At 33.5% G+C, this 15,046-nt stretch overlaps 2 protein-coding genes and 1 long non-coding RNA gene across 3 annotated transcripts; 2 read left to right on the top strand and 1 right to left on the bottom strand.

Moving 5' to 3' along the window:
* Positions 1 to 174: 174 nt before the first annotated feature.
* Positions 175 to 1,472, top strand: LOC104217191 (uncharacterized). The gene is made up of 2 exons (XR_708707.2): positions 175 to 361; positions 1,032 to 1,472. It is a non-coding gene; the product is annotated as an uncharacterized lncRNA (long non-coding RNA).
* Positions 1,345 to 5,902, bottom strand: LOC104217192 (uncharacterized). Its single transcript, XM_009767367.2, has 4 exons — positions 5,345 to 5,902; positions 4,781 to 5,223; positions 3,611 to 4,214; positions 1,345 to 2,278 (listed from the first exon to the last, which is right to left on the bottom strand). The coding sequence occupies exons 1-4, from the start codon at positions 5,432 to 5,434 to the stop codon at positions 1,817 to 1,819; spliced, it is 1,599 nt and encodes a 532-aa protein (XP_009765669.1). The 5' UTR covers positions 5,435 to 5,902; the 3' UTR covers positions 1,345 to 1,816.
* A 5-nt stretch (positions 5,903 to 5,907) lies between these two features.
* On the top strand, positions 5,908 to 10,977 carry LOC138882194 (uncharacterized). Its single transcript, XM_070162629.1, has 2 exons — positions 5,908 to 7,507; positions 10,515 to 10,977. Exons 1-2 carry the CDS (start codon positions 6,910 to 6,912, stop codon positions 10,523 to 10,525), a joined length of 609 nt encoding a protein of 202 aa, XP_070018730.1. The 5' UTR covers positions 5,908 to 6,909; the 3' UTR covers positions 10,526 to 10,977.
* Positions 10,978 to 15,046: the final 4,069 nt, after the last annotated feature.

Below are 15,046 nucleotides of genomic sequence, written 5' to 3'. Positions count from 1 at the left end.
AATATTTTCCAAAATATTTAAACTAATCAAACATGGAAAAATTGAAAAATATTTTTTTATACGGAGAAGTACATATTGTGGGTTTGGTTTTGTTGATATTGGAGGAATTTAAACCACGAAACAAAGTAAATGAAAATTAGAAATTATTGTAAAAGAGCGCCCGTGCACTAAGCTCCAGGTTAAACAAAAGATTACTGTGAAGCTATAAATTTCCAAATGCACACGAACTCCATAGAACCACGACTAACGCGACGGCAATGGCTATAGCACTTGGACTCTATCAACACAACTGCACATATGGATGATCCATTCCATGGTACCATCCTTAATTTGCATCCATTTTGAAGATTAACACAAACAGGTATGCTTTAGTCAGTCAAAGACCACGAATTTTTGTATGCATATATAGAGTTGCAAATACCCTGTGTTAGAATTAGATGTTTGAAAAGAGAGCTAATGGAGTTGAGGTCTTGAGGATGTGAATAATGTTGTTACTACTAAGGGGAGTCTTAAATCTACTAATGGCACATAATTGATTGAACCCTAGAGCATCAAAATTCTATAGTTAGCTCTGAAGATGTGATGTTTGTAAAAATGCAATAGAGCATAATTAGAGAGCAGCCATATGGGATTCCTAGAATTTTACCCACTTGTTAGACATGATTCACTCATTCAAAGGATATAATTTTCCACTTCAATTCCATACATAATATATATGGTGTTATTTCCCGATTATGATTATGAGGTTGTAGAATCTTTGAATCATGAGCATCATAATCAACACTATTTCGATCCTTTGCATAATATAACCATCTTTTATGATGATAATATGGAAGATGAAGATCATATAGATGACAAATAAGGGTGAAGCTAGAGGTGACGATATTAATCAAGTCCAATTAAGGGTAGAGTTTCCTTCTTCAAAAAATAACTTTCCCACCATTAGCTCCTGGCAGTTGTTTAGTACGTCCTGTCAAATGATGAAGTTCAATACACTCCTGGATCCTCTAAATCGACCTTAAATGTGTTAGTTCCTTCAGGATAAACCCCACCAATGGTTATGGAGAAGAAAAAATCAATGAAGTAGATTTTGATTCTATATCTGAGGAACATGATTCAGACGATGACATAGAGATGAATATGGATATTTTTCAAGAAGAATAGAGAACGAACTCCTCAAGAAAAGAAAACAAAAGATGTTTTAGGATTTAAATTTGGATTCTTTGGTGAACAAGAAAAAGGAATTCCTAGTTGGATACCGAAGAAAAATTAAGGCAAGGAATGACTCCTTCGAGATAGAAAATTCTTGTTTTGCATGGTTAGAATAGCAATATTGGAACTAGAAAGCCATTGTAAATAGAATTTAGGATTTGCCAGTTTCTACCAAGTTTGATCTGCAGGGATATCAACCTAATCCCCCCTCTATGAATTTGTACTTTGCTTTTGCTTTAATAAAAAGTGGTTTCTTTCTTCTTCTTTTTTAAAGTTGCATTGATAGTTAAGTGAGTGAGCCTATGTTATGTTGATAGTTAAATGAGTTAGCATATGCCATTCAGCTGGTTAATATATTTTCTTTAGATTGCTGTTGCTTTTATTCCATTTCCTAATAGTGTACTAGAGCTAACTTCATCTTATCAACTTTTCCATCTCCGTTATAAGCATGAAGAAAGCTTGAACAAGTTACCTCCAAGATTTTTCTACTTAAAATATACGGATTCAATCTTACATGATCTTTTAGGTATGGAAACTTATTAGTATTACAACTCTTATCAGGAAGTGAAAACACTTTAGTTTATTACAAGAATCAGCTTACTCTTTAGACATCAATGCAAAAGGCAAAGAGTGAAGTCCCACTGGTCCAAGTTGGATGGAACTTAGCCAGACTAATTGAATATCCATGGCCAACATAAACACAACCATAGCTAACAGATACACCCCCATAGATTGTAGCACCAGTGTTAAATGTCCACAAGATTTTCCCAGTACTGGCATCCATGGCATAGAGAGGGCCATTAGGAGCCACAGACCCTGCAAAAAGAAGCCCATTAACTATGGTGACTGGCCCGTGGGCCGTGTCGTTGCTAGGGTCTGCAGTGGTCCAAAGGATTTGGCCCGTGTTTGCATCCAATGCTACCCATCCACCAGCTGTTGTTGTTTGATTCGAAGGTGCTAAGGTAAAAGGAACTCTATTTCCATTGACTATGTTTGTGTAAACTCGCTTCCCATCTGTGGCTGCACCCCATACTCCTCCTCCCTCCAAGCTCCCCGGTCCTGCTTTCTACATCGCACAAAAATTCTTAGATAAACAAATTTGTACTAATATTTCACGTTCACAAAGTTGATTCATCAAGACGTCGACACTTCAAATTATCAATAGATTTAACTTGTGTACACTGGAGTGAAGAAGTGTTTCAAGCCCATAGTTTATTTTAATCACTTATAGCAGATTATGTAGCTTTGTTCTTAAGTTACCAAATTAGGTTTAATAAAGATTGTACATGTCGTTGCATGTCACTTAACCTCAGTTGCGACAAAAGGGGATGCACAAAATGTACAAAAATGTCGCGCATAGATTTGAACTTATGACTTAAAGCCATTTTTGAAACCCCTTAGCCATTACACTAGAATCTTCCTTTATGTCAAAGGGATTCAACAGTTTATATATAACAAAAGTGTTTATTTTTACCCTATATGCATCTATATAGTATTCCAGCAAAGGACCTAGTCCTGCCCCTGCTTAACCCGATGGCGTAAAACAACTATGTAATATTGTTAGTGTACAAAAGTCAAATAAACCACAAGCAAAATGCTACATTATGCTAATTAAGCTCTTTGTTCACAAAATTCTTACTCATGTATAGAAATCACTAAAATATTATTCCATCCGTTGCAATTTATGTGAACCTGTTTGACTGGGCACAGAGTTTAAGATCTGGAATTTATAGTCCTAAACAAGTCAAAAAGGGACTCAGAGTATTTGTGTGGTTATAAAAGCTTCTCATTAAGGATATAATGGTAAGTTTAAGCTAAATTATTACCAATTTTAGAACGGATCAAAGAGGAAATAGGTTCACATAAACTAGAACAGAGGGAGTATTCGTCAAAGTTACCAGCAAACAAAAGCTACACATCCTTTCTCTCGTCAAAATTAATTTGTTGTCTTGTGTTAATTAAATGGATGTTTCAAAATTAACGAGTCTAGTTAATATGAATCTAGAGTATGGGAGTGTCAAAAGGTCCGGTGAACAAAAGGTGACCATTATTGTATCTATATATGTGCAAGTGTGCAAGACAAATGTAGTGAACAAGAAAATCAAATAAACCTGCAGCTGCAACAATAAATTAAGCAGCTTGTTCACAGTAAAGTTACTCCTATCCTTTCTTAAGTTACTAATATCCCTTCCAAAGCTAAACTCGCTGAAAAGTTGTTACTCGTCTGTTCTAGTTACAACCATCTGATTAGTATTACTTCTTTGATTTCTACTCTGCTTCTCGCAAAAGCAGAGTAGAAATTGTTAAAATGTTTCTACCTATACTATACTTTCTGAAGCACATTATTGATGATGTGAAGAGTACTTGAAAGATGAAAATTCTGGTTATAAAGACTTACCTTAACCCAAACAATATGTCCAGTGTTGCGATCAAGAGCCCAGGCAAAGCCACTTTTCTGCACAGCTACCACAATATCACGTAGTCTTCCATTTGAGAATATAGTTAGCAACATAGGCGCCTCTCCAAAATCTGCATCCAAGTTAGGCCCTGGTGGGCAATCTGGATTATTAGGAACTAAACAAGTGAAATAGAAAACGTCATAGCCTCCAAGCTGTGTTGCCCAAGCAATTTCTCCAGAATCTACATCAAATGCAAGAATGGAATTAAAATGAACATCTTCACCAAAACACTGATCAGGGTTAGTTGGTGGCGTCGTTCGATTATTCTGTGCTGCTTGACATCTCAGCACCTCTGGTGGAGCTAAGTATAGATTTCCAGTTCCTACATAGACAAATCCTCTGGCTATGTCAATAGCAGGGCTGCTTCCCCATATTGCTGCTCCCGAATAACCTCCAAGTCTTCCACCATTGTCTGGGAGTGTATATGTTTGCCATTGAATTGCACCAGTACGAACATTTAGCTTTACTAGACTGCCTCTAAAAGTACAACATTGTGTAGCTGGTAGTAGTTCCTCCAGTGATGATACTCCCACATAATATCCACTGTCAAGAAGTTGACAACAAATTTAGTGTCTTATCACTAAATGTATGGTGAATGACAGACATAGCAGTTATATCTTAGTGGCATAACCAGGTATTTGCTGATAATTAAGTTATTTTATTAGCTCAAGAGACTACCTTAATTTTCTTATGCAAACAGATCATTAAAAAGGGCAGCCCGATGCACTAAGCCTCCGCTATGCGGGGGGTCCGAGAAAAGGGCGGACCACAAGGGTCTATTGTACGCAGACTTACCCTGCATTTCTGCAAGAGACTGTTTTCACGGCTCGAACCAGTGAAACAGATCATTAAGGAGGATAAATTTTATATAATGATTAAAAACATATAGCTGACAAGTTATTTTGTGGTATTAAACACAGCTGAGATTTCTGTGGAATGTCATTAAAGGTAAAAATAAAAGTTAAAATTTAAAATGTCTCAAATTATAGAAATATACTATTCATTTTGGTACTGATTAATATGAGAATAGTATCACATAAAATAGAACGGAGGGAGTAATATTTATGCTATCTGAAAACAGTTAACATATCAAAAATGAAATAGCTAACCCAAAGAAAACTGTTCCTGATTGAGTGATAAGAGCCAGAGGCCTGGGATCTAGCAGAGTGGACCAAACAAGTGTTCCTGTTAAGCGTCTCACTGCAATCACAACAGCAGGTCCATAAATTCCCACAAGTAGAAGATCATCAGCCACAACTGGAGTTGATCTTGATACTGTCACATTCACAGTTGTCCTTGTTACAGGCAAGCCAGTGAGTCTTGTAAGATTCTGTTGCCATATGAGTTGTCCAGTTAATGCATTCACTGCATACAAATTCCCATTCCATGAAGGGAAATAAACTACTCCGTTGGCCACTGCTGGAGTTGCTGTAATGTCAAATCCAGCCAAGAATTTCCACCTTAATTTCAATCTGTTTATTGTTCTTGGACTGATCAGAACCTCCCCAACAGCTGACCTTCTGTTTGTTCTGTCTCCGCCGTGATTCAACCACTGAATTTTCAAGCACGCACACACAGTTGAAAAGCAAATTGTCATGCATGAAAATGACTATAAAAAAGATAAACCAAAAAAAGAGAAAGAAAAGGTAGAGATTAAAAGATTTTCGACATACTTCGGCAGATGTACTATCTATAATAAAGCAAAATGTGATGATTAGGAAAACAAGTTTTCCATGGTTGACTCCCCAATAACTTGAAGCCATAGGCTTATAAGAGGTAAATGATCCCGAAACTACGTACTACTATAATTTAAAGGAAAGTGTGAAGTATTTATCGGATATCATTCTCCTTTTACCTTGTTTAGGGGAGCAGTTTTTGTCTTATTGTATTACTAATTTAGTAAATGATGTATGCAAAAAAACTTTTGCTCTTTTTCTCTCGAGTCATAGCAAGATCTTTTAGACTAAAGTGATTGAGATGTGTGTCGCTATCAGATAAGACAGTTACAACAATTGTAAGTGTACTGTCATAACTTGTTCAATGCCCATAATCTGAAGAGGCATTTTCTTTTGAGTGCTGATCCACAAGTTGTATCCAGAATTCAATATCATACATCGTAGCCTGAGTTTTCCGTAAAAGTTGCCTTTGGCTTTGGTGTCAGATCAATTACTACGATTCTTAGGTAACTCGATCTGATGGTGATATTTCTCAATAGAACTTTACGATTAACTTATATAGACCAAGAGTACAAGAATTTTTCGCCTTTGTTTTTAAGTTACTAATTTCACTTCTTATGAATAATTATTTGTACTTATCTTTTAGATGACGTTATAGTATATTTCATATACAGATATGTACCTTCCAAAAACGAGACTTTCAGCAAAAAAAAAATTTAATGTTTGTGTGGCAAGGGCAAGAGTAGATTCTAAATATGATTTTGTGTTGTGAATCGAATTTGATTTTTTTATCTTCTCTAATATCCATATACTATCAAATAGCTGATGAAAAAATATTTTTGATATCTCAAAAAAAATACTCCAATATTCTGTCTAGATTCATTTTCTTACAATTATATTAATGAGTCATTATTATAGTAATTATTTTAAATATATTTGTACAAACTAATTTGATAAGTTTGAATTCAATTTTTGACAAACAAAATCCGGCAATTGAATGGTAATAACTTATACGTTACTTATGAGGCAACAATCATGTAGTCTTAAAGTTATAATTCTTAACGTTTTTTACCATTTTGATAGCTTTAATGGTTTTCATTTGTGTTTGTATTCTTATACATTACTTGTGTATGTTAACGTATGGTAATAAAAATTTTGAAAAGCCTTTATGGCTTGTAAGCTTTCTTGTGAGATAGTGGAGTTTTGTTTTGGCATTAAATCCTCAATGAATTTTACCGTTTTTTTCATTTCAGATGTCCATATTTTTGGACTATATATAAAGCTATTTGTTTGTGGTAGTAGAGTAAAAAAAAACAAAGTTAAAATTTTTCTTCTCTTTTCTTTTGTGCTGGGATCTCTTGTTATAAATCTTTGTTGTTTCTGCTCCTAGTTATACTAGAAGAGCTTGTTGAATCCTGGGGGATACGCCTAATATTATTCATCTCGGTGCGGGTGAAATATCCTTAAGGATATTGTCTTTGACATGCCTCAAGCTAAACCTTTTATTCTCCATAATTATCCAATTTTTTCCAACAATCTTAAGGATATTTTACATTGTTATTATGGAGAATAACGCTGCTAATGTTGCTGTTGATGCTACTACTCCTGCCGCACCAACTGTTTCTGTTGTTGTTCCATCACCAATTACCTGTGCCAAACCTTTTCCGGTTGTTTCAAAAATTGAGGTTTTTGGTGGAGATAATTTTAACCGCAAGCATGCTGTTGTTGGCAAAGGAAAAGAAATTGCAACTAGAAGCAGCCTTGTGGAGGACAACAACTGTCAGAGAAAATCAAGTAACAGGTATGACGAAAGAAATGGTTATAAGCCCAAAACCAACAATCAAACCTTCAAGGAAAAAAACAACTGCTTTGTGTGTGGCAAATCTGGCCACTATGTTGCTCAATGTCGAAAAAAGGTTGGGAATGACAATCCCGCTAAGGCTAAAGTAAATTTGACTGAAGCCAAAGTGGATGATATAATTGTTGCTGTTGTTTCCCAAGTTAACCTTGTGGCCAATGTGAAAGATTGGGTGTTAGATTCTGGTGCTACTAGGCACATATGTGCTAACAAAAAAGACTTTGTGTCTTACATCCAAGTTGAGGAGGGAGAAGAAGTTGTCTATCTTGGTGACTTAAGAACTACCCCAGTTCTTGGAAAAGGTAAAGTTCTTCTCAAACTCACATCTGGCAAAACTTTGACATTGAATGACGTGTTGCATGTTCCTAGTATCCTAGCCAATTTGGTCTCTGTGGGATTATTAAGAAAAGTGGGGGTGAAGGTTTCCTTTGAATCTGATAAGGTCGTGTTGACCAAGAATAATAATTTTGTTGGCAAGGGTTATTATAGCCATGGCTTGTTTGTACCGAATGTTATGAATGAAAATGCTAGTTTTTCTGCTTACTTGATTGATTCTTTTAATTTATGGCATGCTAGATTAGGACATGTTAATTTATCTTATATTAAGAAAATGCATTCTGAAGGTCTTATTTCAAATATTAATTTTTCGAATATTGATAAGTGTGAAGTTTGTGCAGAAGCTAAACAAACTAAGAAATCACGTGCTTCAGTATTTAGAGAATCTGAATTATTAAGTTTAATTCATACTGCTCTAGGAGACTTGAAACAAACTATGACTAGAGGAGGGAAAAAATATTATGTGACTTTTATAGACGATTTTTTCTTGATATACAAAAGTTTATTTGTTGAGAAATAAAGATGAAGCTTTTGATAAGTTTTTAATTTATAAATCTGAAGTAGAAAATCAATTAGATAAGAAAATCAAAAGAGTTAGATCCGATAGAGGTGGTGAATTTATTTTGTTGAATGATTATTGTGAGAAAGAAGGTATAATTCACGAGATAACTCCGCCATATTCTCCACAATCAAATGGTGTAGCGGAAAGAAAGAATAGGACTTTAAAATAAATGATGAATAGTACGATTGTTAGTTCTGGTGCTCGGAATAATCTTTGGGGTGAAGCCATTTTATCTGCTTGTCATTTACAAAATAGGATTCCTTATAAGAAAACAGGTAAAACTCCTTATGAGCTGTGGAAAGGCTATCCCCCTAATTTGAAATATTTGAAAGTGTGGGGGTGTCTTGCTAAAGTAATGTTACCCAATGCTAAGAAAAGAAAAATAGGATCTAAAATATCTGATTATATGTTTATTGGGTATGCTGAAAGCAGTGCAGCATATAGAAAAATGCTGTATTTTTTGAGAATATTTTTCCTTTAAAATTTGAGAAAATTTTCGATGCTCCTATTATTCCAAGTGATAATATTTCACATGTTCCAATTGTTCAAAATGATTTGAAAGTGAGGATTTAAGAAGAAGCAAAAGACCAAAGAAAGAAAAATCTTTTGGTAATGATTTTTATACTTATCTTGTGGATAATGATCCTTTAACATATTCTGAAGCTATTTCTTCGTATGATGCCTCATTTTGGAAAGAAGCTATTAATGTAGAATTAAATTCAATTTTACAAAATAAAACTTGGATTTTAGTTGATTTACCTCCGAGAGCTAAACCCATTGGTTGTAAATGGATTTTTAAGAAGAAACTCAATCCGGATGGTTCCATTGATAAATACAAAGCTAGAGTTGTTGCAAAAGGTTTTACCCAAAAATAAAATATTGATTATTTTGATATTTATGCTCCTGTAACAAGAATTTCCTCAATTCGTGTTTTACTTGCCTTGGCTTCTATTTATAAACTTTTTATTTACCAAATAGACGTTAAAAACTGCATTTTTAAATAGTGATTTGGAAGAAGAAATTTACATGGACCAACCTGAGGGTTGTATAGTGTCCGGGCAAGAAAATAAAGCATGTAAATTGTTAAAATCTTTATATGGTATAAAGCAAGCACCTAAACAGTGACATGAAAAATTTGATCAAGTATTGATTAATGATGGTTTTTCATCAATTGAAGTAGATAAAGGTGTTTATACAAAATGTGTAGATGATACATGTGTTATTATTTGCCTTTATGTGGATGTCATGCTTATTTTTAGTTCTAGCCTTGATTTGGTACATAAAACCAAATTTTTCTTATCTTCTAATTTTGAGATGAAAGACATGGGAGAAGCTAGTGTTATTTTAGGCATGAAAATTATGAGAGATGACAGTAGTTTGATGTTGACTCAAGAACATTATGTTGAGAGAATTTTTAAAAAGTTTGATAATTTTGATGTGGTACATGTAAGCACTCCTTATGATGCTAGTAGTCAGTTAAAAAAGAATAAGGGAGATCCTGTTGATCAAAATAAATATGCTCAAATTATTGGTAGCCTAATGCATTTGATGAATTTCACTAGACCTGATATTGCATATGTTGTGTGTAGATTGAGTAGATATACTCAAAACCCGAGTCATGATCATTGAAATGCATTAGTAAGAGTAATGAAGTATTTGAGAGGTATCATGAGCTATGGTATTAAATATAGTGGATTTTCCTACTGTACTAGAAGGATACAGTGATGCTAAAAGGATCTCTGATTCAGATGTGACAAAATCCACTAGTGGTTATGTGTTCACCCTCGGTGGGGGTGTTGTGGCATGAAAATCAGCTAAACAAACAATAATAGCTAGATCTACCATGGAATCTGAGTTTGTGGCTTTGGAATTAGCTGGCAATGAGGCCGAGTGGTTAAAGAACCTTTTGGCGAGTATTCCACTAGGAATTAAACCGACACCTTCTGTGTCGATGCATTGTGATTGCCTAGCTGCAATAGCCATTGCTAAAAATAAATCCTTTAATGGGAAGAGTAGACATATCCGATTGAGACATAATGTGATAAAGCAACTGCTGAGAGATGGAATTATTTCCATAGATTATGTGAAGTCAGAAGTGAATTTGGTTGATCCTCTGACTAAACCTTTGGGAAGAAAATTAATATTCGAAACATCGAGGGGAATGAGACTTTTGCCAATTTGAGTTATATCAACAATGATAGTAACCCAATCTATGTGATTGGAGATCCCATGAAGTAGGTTCATATGGGTAATAACAAGTCATTAATTGATCAAATGTGCACTATTAAATTATATCCTTTCCTATGGTGTGGGTGTGTGTATAGTGCAAGACTGCAAGGAATGAGAGGCTGAGTTATTAAACTCTTAATCTAATAATCCATAGCTTTGATATGTGGTGTATTGTGCTGCAGAATACACTTGATGAATGGACCTATATGAGTATGGAGTGGGGCCGCTTCTATGAAATTTATGGCAAAAAATTTCTAGAGCACTCATGAAAACCAGGTACGCGCATGACCTATTAGCGCAAAACCGCGTCAAACAACAAAGTGTGTACGAGTATAATGTGATAGATAAGACACTAAACTTACAAAAGAATTCTTGGTTCATAGAAGTTTTAAACTTCACCAATTGTTCTGTAAGTTTAATCTTATTTTATATAAGTCTGGTTCATAGTCCAAGAGACACCAGATTCGATGCATTATGCTCATTTGTGAAAACCCATCAAATTAGTTTATTATTTCATTATTTTCTTTTTGAGATATGTGGGGGATTGATGGAAAAATATTTTTGATATCTCAAAAAGAAATACTCCAAAATTATGTCTAGATTCATTTTCTTACAATTATATTAATGGGTCATTATTATAGTAATTATTTTAAATATATTTGTACCAACTACTTTGATAAGTTTGAATTCAATTCTTGACAAACAAAATCTGGCAATTGAATGGTAATAACTTATACGTTACTTATGAGGCAACAATCATGTAGTCTTAAAGTTATAATTCTTAACGTTTTTTACCATTTTGATAGCTTTAATGGTTTTCATTTGTGTTTGTATTCTTATACATTACTTGTGTATGTTAACGTATGGTAATAAATTTTTTGAAAAGCCTTTATGGCTTGTAAGCTTTCTTGTCAGATAGTGGAGTTTTGTTTTGGCATTAAATCCTCAATGAATTTTACCGGTTTTTTCATTTCAGATGTCCATCTTTTTGGACTATATATAAAGCTATTTGTTTGTGGTAGTAGAGTAAAAAAAAAAACAAGTTAAAACTTTTCTTTTGTGCTGGGATTTCTTGTTATAAATCTTTGTTGTTTCTGCTCCTAGTTATACTAGAAGAGCTTGTTGAATCCTGAGGGATACGTCTAATATTATTCATCTCGGTGCGGGCGAAATATCCTTAAGGAGAGTGGCCTCAAGCTTGAGCAGAGTCCCTAGTAAAATGACTAGAATTGTACTACATATGTTTGGCTCCCTAAAAGCTTTCTTATCGAAGCTTTTTGCTGAGTTTTGCTAGCTAAATAAGTAATAGGAGTAGTTTGTTTGGCTAAGTTTTTGAAAAATTATAACGAGTACTAATTTTTCTACAAAATTATTCCTTTTTAAGGTATTTGGCTAAGCTTCTTTGAAAAGAAAAACCAGTGATTTGAGTACTGAAGTTTTTCTACTCTGGAACCGAAAGGAAGCAAAAATATGTGACACCTCCTGAAAGCAGAAAAATCATGCTAACAGCAACTTATTGCCATTTAGCTCCTAATTTCTATACTTCACAAAAAGCTTGAGTTGATTGCTAGAAAAAGACTACATTTATTTGGCATCCCTAAGAACTGTTTACTACACACAAAAAAAAGAAAAAAGAAAAAAGAAAAAAAGGTCAATTTGTGGTGCTTTTATTGGGAGGTCAATAGTAATCCCCCACAAATTGCATCAAGTTTGGAGGTTGGACTACCTTCCTATTGAAGATCTTACTTACTGCAAGTGTATATACTATTCTAGAACAATAGATACTTAATATTCAAAAGAAGTGCTTATTTTAGAAAGTTAAGATGTTTGACTAAACTTTTAAAGAGAAAATAATTGGAATAGTAGCAGGAAGAATTTTTCTATTTGTGAAAAGTAACTGAAATTTGTAATGCCTACTCGGAAGCTGAAAATTACCCTTACAGCTTGTTTTTATATGGTTGTCACGCCTCGTTTCATAATATATCGTATTATATTGTTTGATGAATATATTATTTGGAAAGACCGTATTATTTGCCGTCGTTTCATGGTGTCACACACTAACAATATAATATGAAGAATAAACTTGCATACTAAGAAAAAAAATAAGATATAAGATAGAATTATCATATAAAAAGTAGGTACGAAATAAAATATGATTACTTAATGATAAAGATAAGGGCAAGATGAGAGAAAACAATAAGGTAATGACGCCATCATACCAAATTTACCGTTACATAAAGTGACATTTTTTATCATTACGTAACGACGAATTTAACGATATGATACAATAAAATTTAAGTAACAATCAAAATATTATATTTAAAGTGATAATTTGATACAAATACAATAGGTAACAACCATCCAAACAAGTTATTACTAACAAGTTATCTCTCTTTAACTTAAGTTGCATGTCCTTTTTGTATGCAACTTAAAACCACCTTCCAAAAAGATTGACCAAGCACAAGATATTTTTATAATAATAAAAGGCTTCTCAAATAATTGACCAATTATATAGGACGCCAGGATAATTCACACTTCAAGCAGACTTGAATAACAACTAACCTTACTCGATCTTGTCTATATGTGGAATCACATAAAAATGTCAACTAGAGAATAATGCTAAGAGCAACTCTATTGCCATTTGCCTCCTAATATCCATACATCACATAGCTTGGATTGAGTCGCTAGAAATAGGACTGGAATTGCACTACTACTGTTTGGCATCCCTAAAAGCCTTCTTTTGGAAGGCAACCTTTCTTGTTTTTATTAGTAACCAAGTTTTTGTTGACAAGTATAAATGCATAGTTTAAAGAGAAAAATTACTTATTCATAAAGTTAAGGTATTTTGCTGAATTCTTGGAGAAAAGTCGAATCTGAATAGTGACAAATTAAAGCTGTTTTTAAGAAGTAGAAATTGATAAATCCTCTTTGGATGCAAAAATAGAAGCAAAACATTAATTTTTCACGATGAAATTACTCGTATAAAAACGTTGTCAAATAATATTTCTTTAATTCTAATAAGAAACTGTATTTGTAAAATAATTCTGGAGAAAATAAAATAACATAAACAGAAATATAAACGAAACAAAAGTTAATCTGAGCCCACTGAATTCACAGTGTTTCCTTAAGGAATTTAATCCCCTCCCAGTACCCAAGGTTATGGATTATTTCCTCTCAGGATAGAACGAATTACACACTGGTGTAGTGGTACTTCAAACCCCAGTGTTTCAGCGAATACAAAGTTCGGTAGCAATTCACACTTACTGTTGCTTTCTTTGAAGTTAAAACAATGCATAAGAAAGAGGAGAAACTCAGAAAATCGTATGGAAAATCTAAGAGAATAGACTTGTATTTATAGCCAATGTTGGGCTGAAATCTGAAGAGGTGCAACTCTTCAGAATGGTTGTTTATGCAAAACGGCCACAACATAATGCCACAGCATAATTGGCTCGGTTGGATGTTTAATAGCATTTCTGTTAATATTTACTATTAACAAATAAATTTGGTCCAAAAAATTAATCAATCAATCATTTGACCGAAGCCGAAACCGAGCGACGACGACGACAACACGAGGCTTGCCTTCTTCTCAACTCTTTAAGAGCTAGAAGAAGAGCAGTTACTTATATACTCATTAAAAACCTCTCCCTCTTCCAATATGAGACAATGTTCCTTCATTGGGGAACTTAAAATTTCACTTAAAATTTTTATTTTCCTTTATTTCTCATTCACCCTCTTTTAAGTCATATTAATGCTTGAAACCCAACAAATTCATTTAAGGTGTCTTTCTCTCCCTCCTCTTTATTGCCTTGAATCAAATAAAATTTTAAGACTTAATTAAAGTCTCTCATAATAAATATTTAAAGTTCTGTATCTATTTAAATGATATAATTGTAAAGTGAACCTTTGCATGTCCTTTTTTTGTAATTTGACAATCTAATTAAAGCATTACTTGAAAAAATTAACCAAACACAAATTAATTATATATTAACAATAAAAGTGTTTCTCAAAGATTTGCCAATTCACCGTAACTGTTACTCTTAAAGAAGTAGATTCCGGAAACTGTTAGAGCCATTGTATTTCTTAGATTTTGTACTGATCTTACTATTTGTACTTTAAACTTTGTCATGTAACTGATAAAACACACAAGAGTGCGTGAATTGAAGTGTTTCCTTATATGAAAAAGAATTCCAAATTTCACAAACTATTAGTAGGCCAATAGTTAAAGATGATAAACCTTAACTTAATTCGTTGAGTGAAAGTGTTCATATAAGGTTGTAAAAAAGAATAGTTACTGCATGTACAGGTGAAGAATCAGATATATAGTTTAAACTGTAAAAATTGGAAATTAGAAGAAAATTTATATTCGCTCGATCAATGTGACATATATACGTCCAAATTAAATTCCTTTACATTTCTCGAACTCAAGTAACAAGTGATTTTACACGTGCACCATGAAGTTGTTTTGATCACAATGAACGGCTTACAGTACTAGGAGTTTTCAACTTGCTCACCATAAACAATCACTGTCCAACCTTAGAAATCTAGGACTTTTAATTTCTTCTCACAAATAATTAAGGAGACCATGCACTTCTTTTCTATCACTACAGTGTAAACTCTAATTTAAGGGTTTTGATATAGTTTACTTGAAAGCTTTAATTTGCGATACAAAGAATATACTGATCTGTGAGTTTGTTTGAAATTCTCTATCTTCAAA

This window comes from Nicotiana sylvestris, chromosome 11, assembly GCF_000393655.2.
Source record: "Nicotiana sylvestris chromosome 11, ASM39365v2, whole genome shotgun sequence".
NCBI classification, from domain to species: Eukaryota; Viridiplantae; Streptophyta; class Magnoliopsida; order Solanales; family Solanaceae; genus Nicotiana; species Nicotiana sylvestris.
This window is presented reverse-complemented; position numbering and strand designations above follow the sequence as displayed.

Bases quoted from the DNA above. Each gene is read 5' to 3' on its own strand.
- LOC104217192 (XM_009767367.2), bottom strand. From the start codon at position 5,434: ATGGCTTCAAGTTATTGGGGAGTCAACCATGGAAAACTTGTTTTCCTA. The intron at 4,215-4,780 runs GTTAGCTATTTC...ACTTCTTGACAG, and splicing joins TCAGGAACAGTTTTCTTTGG to TGGATATTATGTGGGAGTAT. The intron at 2,279-3,610 runs GTAAGTCTTTAT...TGTGCGATGTAG, and splicing joins GACATATTGTTTGGGTTAAG to AAAGCAGGACCGGGGAGCTT.
- LOC138882194 (XM_070162629.1), top strand. From the start codon at position 6,910: ATGGAGAATAACGCTGCTAATGTTGCTGTTGATGCTACTACTCCTGCC.